Source organism: Anopheles gambiae, chromosome 3 (assembly GCF_943734735.2).
Source record: "Anopheles gambiae chromosome 3, idAnoGambNW_F1_1, whole genome shotgun sequence".
Classification (NCBI taxonomy): Eukaryota; Metazoa; Arthropoda; class Insecta; order Diptera; family Culicidae; genus Anopheles; species Anopheles gambiae.
The window spans coordinates 57,964,724-57,984,987 of record NC_064602.1 but is presented as its reverse complement, the minus strand read 5'-3'; the positions used below and the strand labels follow the sequence as shown (position 1 = coordinate 57,984,987).

At 37.6% G+C, this 20,264-nt stretch overlaps 1 protein-coding gene across 2 annotated transcripts in view; it reads right to left on the bottom strand.

Moving 5' to 3' along the window:
* LOC1272684 (protein jim lovell) overlaps nucleotides 1-15,101 on the bottom strand; it is a 32,770-nt gene extending 17,669 nt beyond the window's left edge. Inside the window, exons 1-4 of one of the 2 annotated variants that reach the window (XM_061656564.1) lie at nucleotides 14,901-15,101; nucleotides 13,283-14,469; nucleotides 7,051-9,571; nucleotides 4,900-5,037 (exon numbers count right to left, since the gene is read on the bottom strand). In XM_061656564.1, the coding sequence (XP_061512548.1) occupies nucleotides 4,900-5,037; nucleotides 7,051-9,232 (2,320 nt within the window). In that variant the 5' untranslated portion in view covers nucleotides 9,233-9,571; nucleotides 13,283-14,469; nucleotides 14,901-15,101. The remainder of the gene's footprint in view (nucleotides 1-4,899; nucleotides 5,038-7,050; nucleotides 9,572-13,282; nucleotides 14,470-14,900) is intronic. The other variant, XM_061656565.1, reaches the window with a different exon arrangement.
* Nucleotides 15,102-20,264: the final 5,163 nt, after the last annotated feature.

Genomic DNA, 20,264 nt, shown 5'->3' with positions numbered 1-20,264 from the left:
TACAGTTACCCTAGTTATTTATAACAATTTTAATGTATTATGAACATAAATAAGTAAGTAAGTAAGTATAACATTTGTTCCATTGAAAATGTACATTGACATTCGTCAAAATAAAATTATAAAACTGAACCATTTGTACTCATACAAGAATGTTATTGTTTCTTTTGATATTATAGGACAATTGCCATTATACATAGTTGGTTTGTAAATTTGATGGATATACCAACTGGAATTCGTAAATAAATTTTCACTCTTTTCATATAGTTTTTCATAGCATTATTTACGTTAGTCTGTTTGTACATTATGTCTATCTGTACATACGAGATTTTATTAGACACTTCAAATACATAGCCACAATACCCATATGTGTACACTTGTACAGCACTTGTTGCCAGTTGACACCACAAACAGTGTTACCTAGCCTCTTGCAAAAACAATAAGTATAGATAGTATTTTACCGCCCCTGTTTAGTAGTTTACCCCTTTACCAACCAACCAAGCATCGATACAAGCGATTGACAAGCATCGAAACAAGCGAACCAGGGGAAAATCTTACCTTCAGATCAAAATCAAGAAAAGTGAATCAGAAATAAACATCGACTAACAGCCAGGACACAACCTTCGGAGGAAACGGATTAAAGTAGCTGATTCGATTGCGCATTCATCGAGAAGCTAATCAAATCGTCATATGATGACATGATTCTAGCCTTGCTTTCACGGCTAAAGTTTGAAAGCGTGGATTGGTTTCTTTTTTAACTTTAGATCATTGATACAGCTTTTACAGGCATGTGGTAAGTGTGGATTATAGGTTTGCGGTTTAAGCTGTTCAATGCGTTCCGATCGACCTGTTTTCCAATGTTCTGCATGATTATCATTCAACATGTCACGAGGGAAAAATGTCAAATAGTTGCGTAAAGATTGAACAAGAGTTGTAGCTTCGAAAACCGATTAAAAAAAGACTATGATATAATTATATTATATTTTCATGCAGATGGCAGTGGTATGGCTAGTGCCATTCACAGCAAAGCATAACCATTGAAAATAGCCTTGAACCAAACTAACAGTTGCTATAGCCAGTATCAGTTTTATTCTACATCCATGTCATACTATTAATCGTTTTTTGGACCTGATCTTGGTTCATTTAATGACTCTACGCAAGAATCCAATAATAATAACACATTTTCAACCTAAATCAATATGACCGATGCCGTTCTTGCTGAATTTAAAACGGCCATTCCATAGTTCCATTAAAACATGCTGAATCTTGAAGGGCACAAAGATTTATTTAGGGTTTTTTTTTGTACAAAATGTTAATATTACAACAAATGGAATTCTCAGATTTTTGCTACTCTTACTTTAGAACAAAATCACGCTCATACGAAAAAAACTGAAACAGAAATATTAAATTTGACACGGAAATTGATCACATCATTTCATTGGTGGTTGCGTGGCACCTAGTAGAGTTTGTTGGAGCAACGAATTTAAATAATGAATTTTTTGGAGCAACGTGAAAAATCGACAAAATACAAAAAAAAACCAGGACGGCCTAACTTGGAACATGGAACGATATAATTTTTGTTTTTCTTCTACTGTGTTTGGCAGAAACTGTGAGCCAGCACGATTTTATTGTATTGTGGGTAATTGAAGTTCCCCACATCAAAAATTCGTCATCGCGTAGCGTAAGGTAGGTCGGCCGTTTAAGTTGGCAGGTGCATGAAAAGCGCAATGCGCCGACATTATGCTTCCCAACCTGCTGCCTCCAGATTTAAAAAGGCGATCGATTTCTTAAATACTGGGTTTGCACAAAATGTCAGAAAACGTTTATAGAACTAGAAATGTCTAGTTGAATGACAGTTTTAGAATACGGCAGTGGCGGGCCTTAAATCGAAAAAAAACTCGTTATAATTAGTTAGATAGCAAAATAATTAAATATCAATAAGAGTTGTATAAACTACAACTGTTCTACAAGGAAATACAACATTATAGTCACCCTGGTTTGAGATATAATTATTCAATCTAGCCATTGGAATTGTGGCCGTTCCATGTGATCGACTTGATCTACCGTAAATTTCCACCGTTTTCCACCTAGCTGCGGTGCGTTATACCATTCATACAAATTTCCTATTAAAGCACCGTTTCTAATACTCGTTGGTAGAAAGCTGAGCTAATGCATTGATACCCATTAAAATGAATTTAAGAAAAACATACATTATGGGAGGTTTTCTTTGTGTTAAACAGTGTTTAAAAAATGTTCAACATTATCTCCCAATCTTTCAACTTACCATACACGAGACTGTGAAATTAATGTATCAAGAGGCATAAGGTTAATAAAAAAACTAATGTTTTCGAAAAGTTTGTACACATGGTGAAGGGGAATGCATTTATCATACTTGATGATATTAACTTAAAAATGTGAAAAGCAGCGTTGCTACCTAACGAGGCAAAATAAAACTCTGCTTTTTCAAACTCTTTCGAGCAGCTCATTCCCTCGATAGAAACGAGTTGCAGCTCAAACACGGTGTAATGCGGTTGTGAGGTTCATGTGTTGCTCCGCTTTTCGATTCGCATGTCCATTCGTTGTTCCAAACATGACTGCTATCGCATGCATATACTGGATAGATTGGTAGAAAAGGGTGGGCCATACACACATTCTCACCCAGCGCTTCTACCTTCGATATCGAATCAGTGAAATGTAGAATCTGCCAAAACTAACGGCACACGGAACGTTGTCAGCAACGGCAACGGCGACATTGTTTAATCGAAATTTTAAAAATAACAAATCAACATTGGCTTCATGGTTGGGAAAAATAAAAAAAGCAGCTCAACTACTCACAACCGGTTATGCCATCTTTCAAATTTGCCGCCGAAATACAGTGCAGGACTGTGGGTGATGCACGGTCTCGTATAAACCCCCGTAACACGACGATAACATGATGAACGCGTTTTTGGGGGTTGGAAAATCGATTCCAGTTCTTTGAATGCGGAAAATGAAAACTTATAAAATTGGGCACAGCAAATGGAATAAACCAAATCTATCTCCAGGCTTACCCGCAGCACATGAAAATGAGCGAGCTAAGGAATGTTAAAAACAGGAGTCGCATCAAAAGATGCTTAACAAAACGACGCATTCGGCTGTTGAAGCAATGGTGTTGGTGCATCACATAAAAGGCGCACCAGAAATGCAAAACTCTTTACTACCGTGCGCCGCAATCGTGCCAAAGAACGAGGCAACGAAGCTGAAGATTATCCTTTCGTCTAGAGAAAATGTTTGAATGCCTTGAAATAATTGTTTTGCCACCACCAAAACGAGCAAGCGAAAGTAGAAAAAGAAAAGCAAAAAAAGTAAACGCACAAACAAACAAAAATCTTACGTGAATCTTTCCAAATGCTGCCTTTCTTTTTGCAAACGGTGCAAAGGAAAGAAGCAACGCAAAAGAGTGAACCTTCTCGTAAACGTGCCATCTATCATCATACACCATGAATACGTTGGTGGAACGATGGCATTGTGAGAAGCTGAATATGAAAAATCTACAGGGTCGTCGAAATCTCGAAACTGTGCATGTGAATGTGACTCATTTAGTTTTCAGAGCAATGTAAGGTTTGATAATGAAACAAAATGAAAAGTGTATGGGGTATATGTGACGAGCGCATCATATGCAATAGTTCTAACATTGAATAAAGATTGGAAACATATGGATAAGGAGTTTGGTATGGATTTTTTGAAACACTATTAAGATCTAAATATTTGTTATCATTCTAATATGTTGTAAAGAAGATTGTAAAGATCAAAAGATATTATTTTATATGATGTAATGTATGATTAATACAATTACTATAAATGTTAAAATAGAGGGAATGTGTTTCTAGTGAAATGGCCATGTAAGAGGCTGGTTGGCTCGACTGACTTAATTATTCCATTACTAACTTCTCATAACCATAACATACTATCCCATTAGAAGACACTGATAGGATACTGAGGCCACCATGGATGAATGCAAAACGTTTTGAATTTGTTGTCAGACTTTTTCTTCAGACTCAGACTCAGATATTTTTGTTTTGTTTTGTTTTTTAATGTTTTTCCATCACACAAAGATGTAACAGAAAAAATACCAAACATTAATTCCAACAATACCGGAAGTACTCACCCATCCAATTATCTCCACGATCCCTCCACATCAGTCAAAAAAATTTACATAGGAATCAATTGTACGAATTTTTACAAATGTATTCCCAAAAAGTAAATGTATATTCTAAGCGTGTTTTTTCAAGTTCACTTGATCAATTAAAAGGCATCCGTTTTTACTGTTCAGGCTCTGTATTGCGTAGGAGTATTGCAAAAAAAACTTTCGCAAGTGTAGGAAGTGTTGATGTTAAAAACACACTCACACACATGCACATCAAGACGATGTTAATGGTGCATATGTGAAAATTTGTCGTACATTTCAATGGGTTGACAAGATGTGTCCGATCATGTGTGACATGATCGACAGAAAGACTCAGTGTTTATAAAACCACCTGTCGGTTCGACAGCATGAAGAAAAAGGGGAAATTAAACAAAAAACAGAACTGTGAAAATTGCATTAACGTAACTGTTTGTTGCACGTGCTTTGACACTGGGAAGTTGGCTATACAGCTACAGCTTGTGCCGTGTACCCCCAGGTGACGATTAGGAAATCCATCAAAGCGTAACGGTGATCAAATAAGTATCGTTTTTATTGCGTTACTTGCTTGCTCCATTTAATGGTTGGCTCGAAATATTTGTTGATGGTTGGTAGATTTATGGAATTACTGTAAATTTCATTTATAATTCATTCTAAAACAAGATAATGTTTTATGCATGTCTACCTTAATTTAAGAAACTCTTTGACAATGAAATTGTCAATTGTTATGGAATACATACACTTACTTTTCTTCTTGAGGAACGGAGGTCCTTCATGATGCAATCCCCTAGGATCAGACATTTCCATTAATGGGCTGTATATTTTGCCAGGATCCATTCCTGGCGGAAACAGTCCTAGCGGTGAATCTAGACCAAACACTGCAAAAAAGAAGAAGGTTTTTTTAGTTTGTTTCTAAGGTGTTATTCTATATTCATTTGGATTGTGTCTATAGCAAGAAATGTGGAATGAGAACTATATTAGTTTGAAGCATATATCAAAGCTATACTTTTGTTGCGACCTGCAAGACGTTTGACGCATTACAACAGAGCAAAAAAATCCCACGATACGTGTGAAATCATAATGAGCAAAAGTATAAAAAAACGGTCAAGATAAACATACTCGTCCAATAGGCGCTCGGACTTAAGCTTGTCTTCGAATATATTGTATCCATTCAGGTCATGAACTACCCTCACCTTCACTATCTCACATACATTAAAAACGACCAAAAAGTGCAAAATTGTAGATGAGCCAAAGAGCCTACCCAGCTGGATCCGAAAAGAATGAAAGAATTAAGGAATGTCCAACGACCTACGCTGTGTGACCATGCAGCACACTTTTGCATTTTGTTCGTTCACAAGGCATCTGCCGTCGTCCGTTTCATTAAATTTCCCAAACCCGCCCCAGTGATGCGAACTTTTTTGAACGAAACACCAAAATACACTTCTTCATAAAAAAAAATCGTGTGAACTACATACACACCACCAAAAGTATGATACGCGCGTGTGTGTTTGTGTCCGTACGCTCATGCATACATACATTGTTGGTTAGAAAAACAAAACGACCCGAAATGAGGGGAAAACAACTAAAACAAAAGAAATAATGACACCTACGCGGGGCAGCATAGATAGTTGAGATTTTTCCCGTGCTAATCATGTGCTGCCACGGCCAAGATAGGGTTGCTTTTTCCCAATTTCAGTCATTCAAAAAATCGTCCCACGTCATGCAGAGAACAACCGAAAAGAAGGTTAACGGGATCGGTTCCAAAAAACGACACCTTGCTCCAGTGCGTTAATTACGCGTGGCCGCGACTGTTGGGTGTATAAGAGCCGCCGTACTTTTTGATGATATTATCATTGACGATGGAGTATTTTTCTCGTTCAGCTGACTGGTGGAAATCACATGAATCTACTCAGCCACCACTGCAGAGAGCATTGAAGAGTAAAGCTGCGAGGAACCAGTGAATGAACGTATTATTGGAAGCGGCTGGCCCGTTCATGCGGACGGACGGATGGACGTTTGCGACCTCGCGAGCGTGTATGATAAAATATGTAATTTTATATGGTCATTGTTGGCCGCATGGTTTGCGGTCATGCGGGGGGCGCCGTTAGCAGCGTTAGTAAAAAGTGGCCGCGAAATTTGGGCGGAAAACAATAGGGGGAAATATCTTAATTTTTATTTTTATAGCCTGCCTTTTTGGATGTACCCAAAAGAAAGCTCAGGAATGGACATGGGGCAGAACGTTTGAACGGTTGAGACAGCTCCCTCTCGGGAACCAGGGGTGGGAGGGAGGGCGTGTGAGTGCGACTACCATTGCTATGGGTAGACATAGCTTTGGTAACAGTTTTACAAAGGTAAAATGCACATAAGACGAACTTCACGGGAGCCGAATTCCAACATGGAAACATCTTCAACATTGCAGCAAAGCCTATGACAAGCAATAACACAGTATGGTTAATTATTGGACGGTTGAACAATCTTGTGAGAAAAAGGCGTCCATATCATTGAATTGATTTGCTTTGTTCAGCAGTTCCATTTTCAACGATCTCAAAATTTTACTCAAAATTGAGGAGAAGGAAAAGGCAGTCGACATAATTTTGCTATCATGATAACGATTGCGAAAAAAAAAACATTTATTTGCTTGGTAATGCTATAACAGTTTATGAATGTTTGATTGATAAACTAAAACAGTTTATGAATGTTTGATAATCTTCAATCTCTTTCGCAAAGCCATTCAAATCTTTTAAATTTTAATTTATTAGGCAGGGTGGATTGCTTGAAAAATGTTTAAAAATAGCAAAAAAAGGAAATTTGTTTAAATAGTCGTGCGCTATGTAGTGTTCATACACCCTTACCCAATATGCATACCCAATATTTATACACGCAATACTTACTGTGAGGTGGAGTGAGCGTCAGGGAGGACACCGACGGCATATGCGGGAATGGAAGTGGCGAATGGGTCGGTCTCGGTGGTCCTTCGGCATGATTGAAGAAGGGTGGAAAGTTAAGGGTGGGACTGTGGAGAAAGTCTTTCGGCCCTCCAGCAGATCCTTTTGGACCATTGTGTGGATGATGATGGGGGTGATGACCATGGTGAAGATTGTTGTTGCTACCGGTACTGTTACTGCCTCCGTTATTGTTGCTACTGTTGCTGGAGGAGCTGTTGTTGGCATTGTTGTTGTTGGTTGCTATACTGGATGGATGCTTGGGAGTTCCAGGTCGGCCACCAGACTGATGATGGTGCTTGTTATTTGGGTTACTGTGGAGCTGGTTCAGGATACTGTTGTGATTGTTAGTGCCGGCGCTATCGTTATTGTTATTGCTGAGGATACCACTATTATTCTGCTTGTTGCTGCCGTTATTGTCAATGCCAGCGTCGACCATTGGGGGTCTTACATGAGGGGAAGAATTGCGTAGGTGATGTTGGTGGGCAAGGTGGTGTGCTAGTGGATGTTGATGTGTACTGAGTGCTAGATCCATATGATCCAAAAAGTGTGGCGGTTCCATCATGTCGTCGTGCAGCAGCGAGCGCTCATCCTCACGATCTTCGAGTTTCACACGTTTCGATTCTCCATGATGATGATGATGATGGTGATGGTGATGCATAAGACTCAGAGCCGGATGTAGGTTGTTGCTTAACGACGAGAAAGAAGGTGGAGGGGAGATTGATCCAAGGGAGCGGTTTAAAGCCGCGCGGTTCAGATGCCGTATATCCTTCAAGGAAAGAAGTCCTCGATTACTCAATTGTCCACTGATGCCATCAGAAAGAGAAGAGGATTCTTTGCTCCCATCCGACATGCGTGCTGTACCATCTCGAATGGCTGCTCGATCACTCGTTTCAGCGTTGGTTGTGTTGTTATCCGAAGCGTCGATTGGCCCTAATCGCTCGTGCTGCTCACTACCTCCGCTCGAACTATTTGTAATTAAACATGAACTACTGGAAGAGGATTTTTTCATGCATAAATTCTCCGGTCCATCAGATACTGGTGGAGACGCAGACGATACTGCCACCGGGTCAGTTTCGAGATCGGCATCCCTCAGGAGTTCCGCACTACTATTGGCTGAAGGTGTTTTGCGAGGACTTAATTTGTGTAACGAGCGCGATCGTCGTTCATCGTTGCTCGTTGGATTCGTCGTTGTCGGAGTTGTTGTCAAGCTATTGGAAGAGTGTGTTCGTAAATTTTCATTTGCCACTAGTGCCGCCAGTTTTTCATCGACTGATTGGCTACGGTGCAAGATGCGCTTAAGGTCTTCGTCATCATCGTCTTCCAAATCTTCTAGATCATCCTCATCGTCTGGACGTTCATCAAGCAGATCGCGTTCAGTCTCGTCGTCGTCCAAAGTTTGTGGGACAGGTGTTGAGGGTTTACTGCTCAGGTCCTGCGGTCCACAGTCGCCAGAGCGTCTTCTTGGACGCGCTTGTTTACGTCGCGGCATTGGAGAAGTGCACGTATCAACGGGTGCACTGGGGAGGTTGATCGAAGGATCAGCAAACACTTGCGGCGGTAGCAAAAGTTTTGATGCGTTCCCGGATATCAAACTGCTGGGAGTCGTTGAGTGGTGTCGAAGTTGTCCCGATTGATGATTTGTTTGAAAATTAGGAGAGGGTAGAGATGGCGACGTAGGCGATATAAGAGAGCCTTCCAGCAAGCTAAAGTCTTCAGGTGATTCGGCTGGTGTTGGGGTGTTGGCTGCTACTGGATGGTCCACCAGTCCACGTACTTGCAGTGATTCTCCGGCCTGTATTAGTACCGATAGCCGTTCCTGAGGAACACTGATTTCACCACGGTACATAAAATCTACTATTGCCTGTACCACCCATCCACGGAAGTCTTTTAACACAATTACAGGATGTTTACAGGGGGTATCCGAAAAAACGCGCTGAAAAAATGGGGAGCAAGCTGACAGCACTACCTTATGAGCGCGAATACTTGTTTCTGCACAAACCAATGTTACATCAACGAGCGTCTTTGTTTGCAGTAACGTGTCAAATGCACGGAGTATATGATTTTGGTGATTGTTCCACCGAAGGCTGTAGTGTTCTTGGTCAGGCATGATTTCAAATGATTCTTTCATAATTTTGCTGTTTAGAAGCCTATCGTTTCCAGTTTGGTTGTACTCTTTTTATCTGCTGTGTGTAGATGTCAAAACTGTCATTTATGGTATTATTTTGAATGCAAACTCGTCGACTTTGTCTGACGCAGTGGGATTTTTCATTCCATGCCAGATTGATCGCAAACTTTTTTGGCGTATTTGTTTTCAGATCCCTTGAACTATGTTGTTCACGATGGACGATGACAGAGACCTCTCCCTTGCCTTATCACTTGTTTCTGGTCTTATAAAAATCATTAAAAGCCTTTTTTCACTTGAATGTTTGATCCGTAGCATTGCTGTTGATGGTTTGTATTCTACACCCTGCAGAGAGAAAAGAAGGTAAAAGAAAACATTATTTTATTATTGTGAGACGAATGCATGTTTTCAAAGGAAGAGCTATTTGAATGTACACTGTAACTAGGAAACGTCTACCCTTCTTCATAATTGGCGGCTTTTGTTATGGTGTGCATGTACATGACGGCTTGTTACTTTGCTAAAAATGAGCTATACCACTGGATAGTAAGAAATTAAAGAAAAAATCTTTCTCGGTCATAAACATTCGAAGCAACATGCACTAGTGAAATCTTCCTTTTTCATAGCATTGTTTTCCCAACCTGTCACTTACAGAAGTGCATATATTTATTCCTGGCTATGGAATCATTCATAAAAAAAAACAGTTGACTGTAAATCTTAAATCATCGTTTTTTTTTAAATAGAAGGTTACTATTGAACTATGCTGTGAAGATTTTGACTAGAAAAAAAGTCACTGAATATACTTTATGATTAACAATCTTTTGTTAGTTATCATACCTCGAATTACAATTTCATTTACGTCAACATTTTACTGCGAGTAAATTAAAAAAAAAAAAACCTAACAACACTATAAACCTTCTTCGGAAAACACTATAAACAAAGAAAGCTTATAACTAATATGTAAATCGAAACAACACTAAACGAATTATAGCGGATTCAGTCAACAGTTGTATTGCCAATAATGGAACATTATTTGTTTTCTTATTTGTCTTACCACAAATAAATAATATTTCAGTATTCAACTTGTAGATAGAAATTAACTTTGATTTGCTGCTGGCATGTTTGTTAAATTAGCTATTGTGCAATATTTTCAATCTGTCGAAAAGGTTGTATAACGCAGTTGCTAGTGGATTAGATATATTAAATAATGTTACCTTTAGCATTAGTGAATAAATATTTTCGTAAACTAAAAACAAACCTCAATTGGCACAATGATAATTTTATCGATAGCAAAATTTAAACAACGTTATATTATGTTAAGTTTTACCGTAGCAGTTCAACGCAATCTATTTTAATCATGTCTATTTCAACCATGAACAAAAATGCTAGGTGAAGGACAAAATTAAGTTATGAAACATATTTTGATGGATCCTTGATAATAGATTTTTAAGAAATTCAATGCTGTTTTCCACGATAAGATATTTTCCATCCCATTTATATCATCCGTTCATTTTTTTGCGCATTATGGTTTGCAAAAAACTGAAAAGATTATATTTTCTAAAAGCACTATCGCATAAATGTATTTAAAATTCAATCAAAAATGTAAACTAACAGAGTAAAACTGATGACCACCGATACAATTTGCTAAGCCCAAGGTGTTCTAATTACAGTCATTAGAAATTGCAAGAAAGAATTCTACTCCTCAGTAACGTGTAGCGTTAGACAAGGTTGAACAACATTTCGGATCACAAGCAAAAATGAGACGGATCGATGCCAAAGGCAACACGCGTTTACCGTGCACCGTCTCGAGTTAAGTACAGCTTCCGCACATTTGCATGAACCGAGTATAACATAACGAGGGGTGACACGTATTAACACATCATAAGGAATATGTTACGCTGGGTAAAGGTTGCCCGAAAAGAACCTCGAGCCGTCTCGGTTGGGAGAGTTGCACACAACAGCGAGGATTTCTCGGTGGACTAGAACTGAAAGACTCGAGGTTTGCCTCCACAGGTTGTTCGTTGGTAGTCGTGGCTCTTCAGATGGAGAAGGCGCATTATTGCATACTGTTAAGTTAACGTTGTCGTCACAGGTGCAGAAAAGCCAAGCACATCCAAGCTCTGACCTGCATCGAGACTGGAAAATGAGTAGCAGGAGAGTGAAATGAAATGCTTACGTTTGAAATTGTCCCTGCGCTCGATGCTTGTAGTGTACAGATGGTAAAACCTTGCTCAAGCAGCAATGTAGGGTTTAAAGCAAACTACACCACACTTCCTGCATTGCTGCACATCGCTCAGCAGAACATATCACGTGCCAAGCGGTACAGTAGAAAATCGTTGTTCACACCGTCCCACACAAACGCACTACGGGAAGGTTTAAGCTACTAATGTACGTAACGGTTGAGAATAGGGGTGTTTTCGTGCTAATTTGTGTCAAAAATTTTACTGCCCCAACAAGGACTAATGCGGTATTCATCTAGAAAACCATTGCAGCTCTCGAGGCGTTGTGAAATGAGCAGCAATATATTTGATTAATTGGATCGTTACTGGAAGTTGCAATTAACTGTACAGACTTTCGTAAAAAAATCAAATCGAAGTGAAGCCAAAACATGCTTTTAATATTTAAATAAATAAATTCGTTACTAAACTTTTGTATTGCTTATTACTTCAATTTTTTCTGGAGAAGAAGGATGATGAATATATACACTTCAAGTATTTCATGTAAAATATAACCAGCTTATTGAATAGCATTTCGAATAAAATGAATTACTTAGAGATTAATAATAGAATATAATTAATTTTGAAAACATTTGTGATGTTGATTCATCTGAAATTTGTTTTACTTTTTACAAGAAAAATAATACCATTGAATATATGTGCTATCTAACACATGTCCTGTTATGTACAGAAAACAAATCCATGAGACATTTTTGAAGTAAGAAGGGAAAACTTAATTAAACAATTGCTCTGATTTCTTTCTTTACGGGTATTTTCCTTCCGGCTTCTCGCGCTTGCCAATGGAGCTACACACATATAATTATCGACGTTGATTCTCATCAACACGCAATGTTCGTGAAGCATACAATAGGGTGACGTAGGCCGTTTGCCCTTTCAGTAATACAACTCATATGCTTGACCAACAAACGGATCCTTGCCTTGTCTCCTGGTTTTTGAAAGTGATCCGATTTTTTATGAGCAAAGGTTAACCTCAGGTTACGTTGGGAGTTAGTTTTACCGCACATTTGCTTACATGCACAGGCGCTACATGTGTACTGTCGTCACAAGACGGAAGGGACTGTACGAAAATTGAAAAAGGTTTATAGCTAGATGAAACCGTATTCAAGAAAAGGTAACTGAACGTTGAGCAACGGGTCAGGTGTTGCGATAGATTTGATTTATTAATAGTTCTACAGAATGTTACTGTTCAAGGATTATTCCTTCCCATACACACACTTTCCATGGGGTTAACACTACCGACACACATTATAACAAAATTGTGTGTTTTATATCGTACAAGGATGTGATCGATTGTATGAGGGTGGTTGGGCATTTAATGTCTAACGTCACACCACCAATCTAAACATTATGTTGCTCTTTCGTTGAATTGCTAATATACAATGGTCTATATCCTTCTCCCTCTCTTTCACCGCTACACAATCACACATACACACATGCACGAAGAACTCTATTCTAATGTTTGATTTGAGTTGGAAAGAATTAAAGCTATCGACCGATTAGTGTTACTGGGAGATCTGAGCATGGTGTTAGCGCATTAATTATCATAATTTATGCCATAGCATGCCTCCGATGGGAAAAATTCTCCTGCGAATATAAAATACCTTAGGCACTACACGACACCTTCACCGTAAGATATTGTGGGTGGTTAAATAAATTTAAAGGAATTTGAGTAGCATGCAATTAATCGTCCATCCAATGTGTTGTACTTTTTTCAACACGCTGAGCCATCAACACTTTTTTCCACAAAGAATACAAAACGCTGTATTAAATAATATTGAATCGGTAAACCCAAAAATAATCATGCAGTTGTTTTTAAACGTACCTTTACACGTCACCTTATTATCTGAATGCCGCATTTTGCTCTCCAGGTAGTGCTCATTCATAAACTTTAAACTGTACGATATTTTCGATCATAATTGAACTATTGCCAAAACTTCGTAGATTCAATTTAAGTTTGCAGCGTTACAGTTATTTTTTGCAAAGGGGTTTCATAGCAATTAAATCTTTTGTTTCGTAATTTTATCAATTTCTTATCGTTTCCAACACGATTGTTGTTTTTCATTGCTGAAGCCAAACATGTTTACATTTTCCTTTTATTTCCAAGGCAATTTTGTTCACTTTTTTCCGATTTTGTTTTAATTTTCAGCTGCGCTAATTACCACAATTTTGCACAAACACACTCTAAAACTATAATTTTATTCTATCTGCACGTTTTTGCACTATTTGCACACCATCGAACAATTTGAAGCACGATACAACATCACACACATTCATAGTACAACATAATTGAAGAATTGAACATAATTCGGCATCGTTTGTTTTACTATTGACCGGACGTTGTTTTGTAATTTTATCACATATTTACGATTGCACATAACATAATCAAACTAAAGGTTCTAAGGAAACAATATCTTAGTTCCGAAAGTTCAATTTTGACGATGCATTTAAAACCTAACGAAGAAGTTAGCACTTAACTCATTATTCTTGTGTTTCACATAGTCGTGGAATTTCTCTCATCCGCACTCAAGAGATTGAAGCATTTATTGAACGTCTGTTACTTTCAACATTCCATGTCAAAGTTTTCGAGACAACATCTCGATAAAAAGTACCAGAAAAGACGCTCGCTTAGTTTCACTTGTCAACTGAAGCACTGTAACTAACATGATCCATTCAAGACATTTTCTCTAGACCCATCTTACAGTAACAGATCATTGACGGAATAGCCATACAATTAAAAAGGCTTCACATTTGTATTGCACCATATACATTAAAGAAAACATTACACGCTTCTTTTTGCCACTTCTCTTATTTTTGAATACACTTTTTTATTGCCTTCCAAGGAACCACTGCAATTATCACTGAAACAGCTTTCCAAACCGATCTATTCCATGATGCACACAGTAACACTCTTGTAATCTTTTATTATTTTAACCGGCTTCCTTTGCTTCTTGTTTGGAATGTTGCTGTAACACTCGTTGTTAGAATTTCCCGATGCATTTATTATTATACCTGTAGAAAAAGAATGTAACGGTAATGAAGCACTGCTATCCTTTTCTATGCGAAGGTGTTCATCACCATAACCATAAAACATGTCGATCTAGTTTGCATCTCGCTGACATATGCACAAAATAGGTACAATAACGAGGTATTAACATTTTGTGCGAGGATCGCCATTGTTTTAGGTGCTTGTGCCCGTAAAAAAATATATTACAACATTACAAATAAAACTCGACATCGATGTTTAGACATTCCATGTGCAAAGCGAAATTCATTTAATTTTAAACTCGGTTTTAAGCTATTCAGTAGCACTATTTTGTTGCTGTTATCGTTGTTGTTGTTGTTGTTGTTGTTGTTGTTGATCAAAATCGAAACAGTCGAATCTTCAACATTTTCACATGTTTATTACACTTTTTGATTTAACATGAACACAATTCACTTACACTTTTTCTGACCGTATATAGAATATTATTTTGTATAAGAGCGCCGTTAATTTTGCTGTTGCGTTTTTGTTCCCACTTCTTGAAACAAATGGAAACAACTGTGGCACTTGCTTTATCAAACGAAAGGAGACCAAATTTCGACTGCCGCCGCCAACCGAGTGCACATTTTGACCGACCGAAACAGATTAATTCCCCCTTTTCTTTGCAGCATAAGCATAACCCTGATGTGAGCGACACTCTTGTACCGGTGAGTTCTCCTTATGTTGAGCTCTTATTTTTGTGCCAGCAGCGCTCATGAGATGTCTTTCCAGTGAGATGCCTCGTTTCGTTTATCTCAGTGACTTTGGGTGATTCGAAGCTACCAGAGCAAACCATTTCTTACTCGCATAAGCTGAAAGGCTGCGTGCTTTTTTATTTATTTCTATATTTAGATGAGGTTAATTAAAAAATGAGAAGAAAAAAAGTTTTGTATGCGTTGTACGTTAATTACCTTTGATTATGGGATATATAAAACATTTCAATCGGCTAAAGGCTTGATATAGGCTTATATGTTTACAGTAAGTTTTTCAAATATAGGATATAGAATAAGAAGATCAGGGTAAGATCGGTTTGGTTTGACAGTATGGCTAATTGGGTTACGGTTTAGCAAACAAAAGTATGCAGCCAACCTAGCTAGCTGACATTTAAACTGCACACGTTCGACGAACCTCAGCGACCTCGGGTCACCCAGAGACGCTCAGAGAAATGAAACGAGCGCTCTATTTGACTGGAATGAAACGTGTAACTCACTTTAGGGCTGTGCTTGTACCGTAAAACAAAGGGGGAATCATTCTCTTTCGGTCGGTCAAAGTGTGCACTCGGTTGATAGCGGCAGTTGATATAAGGGTACAGTTGAAAATCAAGAGACCACAGTAGCTGAGCCAATGTTAGGAGAAAACAGCACTGGAACAACAAAGATAACTCTTCTATTTCCTCTATTCTTCTAATCTCCTTTTTCTTCTACACACGATGTAGTATGCACATGCGCATAATTATATTACATATACATACACTGGTACTGCTCTATGAATTAGAGAAAAAGACAGTACGAATAGGTTAAAGAGTAGAAATGAGTGAAAGGCGACATGTTTCTAAATCTGATTAGGTACTGCTACAAGAATTATGTACGAATGGGTCATGCTGGGGAAAGTGCATGCATTAGGTCATCGTCATTCGGTGTTCTGAAACGCTGCGATACCATTCCTTGCTGCCAGTTATTTAAATATTGAGCAGTTCATTTGTAATACAGAATCGGGGAAATGTGTGGATGAATTTACTAGTCAAGACATAATTTGCAATATAGTTTAATTTACATTACCAAGTAATTTTATCAATTATTTTCTAAGTTGGTAATATATTTGATACCATCTACCCAATACACTATTTTGATAGCTATAGATACATAGACACACTCATTAAAAATCAGGTTCACACTGTTCTTAAGTAAAGTGGACTTTTTTACGGATTTGCACCCTTGTGCACAAATTTAAAAAACCAGTGGCAATGAATTTAAAAGAAGCTTGTGAGACCAATTTCTGCCAACCAAAAATTTTAATTTTAATTTTCATCAGTATTATTGTGTTTCTTTGATTCAATTTTTTTTGTTGAGGGTATCGACCTTTACGTCGGCAGTTGTGTGTATTATTTTCACAATTGAACTAGAGAATAACTTTAATGTGGTCCTTGTAAAAAAATACAAATTTAAAATTAATAAAAAAAAGGTAAACAAACGGACACAAGAAAGGCTACGAGACGTAAACAAATAAAAAAAAAATCTGGCAAAACGCTTCACGGTCATCTTCAGTAGGGGTAGTGAGGTGTGCAAGGTCCAGCATAAAAGTCGCGACCGCTATTTTGCGTTGGGTCGATCCGTCTGCTTTAGGTTAGGTTAGTTTCTTTTTAACAACGCGCCTCCACATCAAGACGACCATTTAGACCGTTCATTTTTCTTATTCTTATGCTCTCCTTTCTTTTTTCCTTGTTCGTGGTTCCATTTTCCGGAAAGTTTCCGTCGTACCTTTTTACGTCTGTTTGATCCTTGGACTGCTAACGGTCAGTCGACCGGTCATTCAAAGTGTTCAAGAAAATTTTACGTTGCCGGCTATAGGAGATACAGGAATGAAGATGGAAAATGTCCACTAGACTAAATGTTTTAGGTAAGACGAGTATCCTGAAAGAATGCAATCAGATGATGTGAAATAGAATTCAAACGAGCCAAGTAACAAGTACCAAGTAACAAGTAGGTTATTTTGGGGCTTATCTGGCCAAATTTCAAGGTTATTAAAGTATTACGTCCTTCTCATTGGTTAGTTAGTGACCTAGTTGTGTCATTAAGGTATTATATTCATTTCGAGAGCTCGTACTTACAATATATAAGTTATTTTTGTAAAATTTATTAGAGTTTAAATTCATTTATACTGTCAAGTCGATTAGGTAACGGAGTGTTTACAAATGTTAAAAACTACACGAGTTCGGTTTACACATTTTATCGTTCAACTTTCACTTTTATTTCAAGTGCTTAAAATTGACCGACCTGCATACAGATTCGTTTGAGGCATTTCGCTGTCACTTTCGATTTCGCGATGCAGTTTAACAAGATCATAGAGAAAAAAGTACAAATCGTATAACAATGGTCGATAATTATCGTTATTATCGCTATCCTCGAGGTTACCAGTAGCAAATGCAGCTAACTCAATATCGAACAGGCTAACATTCGTTAATGATCAGCACATTAGATTTAACGAAGAGCGAGAAATTAATTATTTGATAAACATAAAAAACTGTGTACGTTGTACTGACACCAGTATTTCCAATTTTATTTGATTTTGATTATGATCCAAATAAGATGAATGAAAAGAAGAAATCATTAGAAATAAGAAAATTATTATCATACAGATGATTTAATTTCGACTATATAGTAAAATACTAATAAATAAGATGCAAAATTATGCAAACAACATTAGTAATCTGATCATTAGTAATCATCCAATCAGGTTTGGGACAGTTCACTACAGATCTATAAAGGTTCATATTATTCTATAAATGATAATTCTATAATGATAAATGATTGAAATAGCGAGAGAAAATATACGAAACAAAGTTTTGTAACACATAGATTAATAAATGTGTAGCGTAAGACATTTGAAGTGCTAAGTAATATAAGCTATATTAAATTTTGCATGTTATAAAATTTAATTTTTATTACACTCGCTTTGACGAAACACGAAATAAATTCAACATCATAAATTGCTTGACGTTGTCTGTATGATATGGATATCAACGAAAATTAAAACACAAGATTTTCCATCCCATCCGTATTTTCCATAGTCACCGGGCAATGTGTTCGTTACGAGTAAAGCACATGATTTGATTGAATTAATTTTATTTTTCAATCGCTCGTACGTTTTTGCATTTCACAACACCTGTGCTTTGCTTATTTGAAAATTCACTGTACTTTGATTAACTGCGACTGGAATTTGCTCTATACATCAAACATCCGTTCATGTGGGTATTGTGTCGATTTTAAGAACAAACTTGCACATATAGAGTAGAAGTGTATTTTCAATTCTAAGATATAATTAACTCTGGATGAAGACGTCACACATAAAATCGACTGCAATGAACTCACTCAACGAATTGTAGCTGGTAACAGACTGTTTATTTTATATTTATGGTCAGAATGTTTGTTTTCGTTAGATTGATTTGATAAGTGATTAGAAAAACTTTATAAGTACATTAAAGTTAATTCTACCCACAGGTTCCCCGTTTGGTATAAACTCGTAAAAGAATGTAAAACTCGTTTGAATATAACGAAATGGTAATAATAGTGATAAAGTCACCTAGGCCGAGTTTACGAGGAATGAAAAAAGAATAGATAATGGAATATATTGATGCATAGTTAATTAATTTGTTCATTTACCATATTTACGTGTTCTGTAAACAAAATTAATATTGCAATATATTATTTGTGATAGTCCAACATTATTTTGATAGTGCATTTAAAGTTTGAAATAGTAGACATGCTTTATGCAATAACTCGAGGCAACAAAATAATAATCGACTAACCAGCGAATTCAACGGATATTATTGGTCCGATCTCGTAGTACAGTCATCAACGCGTACGACTGAACAAGATGCCCGTAATGGGTTCAAGCCTCAAATGAACCGTGTCTCTATATGTAGGACTTGAACATCTTGCTATGCCAATCAATAAGACACTGAAATGGCTTACTAGCTTACTTACTAGGCTACTAGTGGTACAGACAGGCCTTGACCGACAACGGTTATTGTGCCAAAGAAGAAGAAGAAGAATAAGAAGGAGAAGAAGAAGAAGTATAATTATTTAGGCAGTAGAACCAATAATTGTGCCGGTCTGGTGTTACAGTCGTCAACTCGTACGACGTAACAACATGCCCGTCATGGGTTCAAGCCCCGAATAGACCGTGCCCCCATACGTAGGACTCACTACCCTGCTATGGTAACAATAAGTCACTGAAAGTCAAGCTCACTCCACTAGTGGGTAATGGCAGGCCTTGATCGACAGCGGTTGTTGTGCCAAAGAAGAAGAAGAAGAAGAAGAACCAATAATTATTATTATCATACCAAAGTAAGGTGACCAATCACGTGGTACAGTCTGCTCGAACAACAGGCCCGTCATGTGTTCAATCCCCGGATGGATCTTGCACCCATATGTACTGACTATCGTGCTATGGGGCTATCGATAAGTCACTAAAAACCAAGGCCACTAGTGGTACAGGCCAACAACGATTGTTGAGCCAAAGAAGAAGAAGAAAGTGAGATAAGAGATTTTCACACATCGAAATTTTCCTATAACAAGCAGGTTGCTAAACCATGTTGATCTTCGTAAGCGAGGATCTTCTGCCTATTTTAATGAGATGTTGCATTTTATATCATTTATGTTGTTTAAGCTAAAATGGAAACATTTGGCATAACACATAAACATTTCTATTAAACATTCCAGCACATTTGTTTCATTAGACAAGCGACGCACCGTCCCTCCGAGGCCACGAGTGATTGTTTGGTTATGTGGTAAACGAAAGCCTATACAAAGATAGTGAAAAAGTTTGTAATGCTGAGTGGAAGCAATGAGCTGGTCCCGTAGTACTCCCATGACTTAACAACATACCCGTCATAGTTTGTTAATAAAAGCTCATAGAAACAGAAATACAAAACTTATTTTGGCTCGAGGGGTTGCGGACTGCACCAATAGACCTTGTGTACCTCTTTTGAAAGAGGTGAATGGGGCCAATTGGCTCAAAGTCTCTATAAAAATAAACAAAGAAAGTACCTATTTTGTAGAGTTAA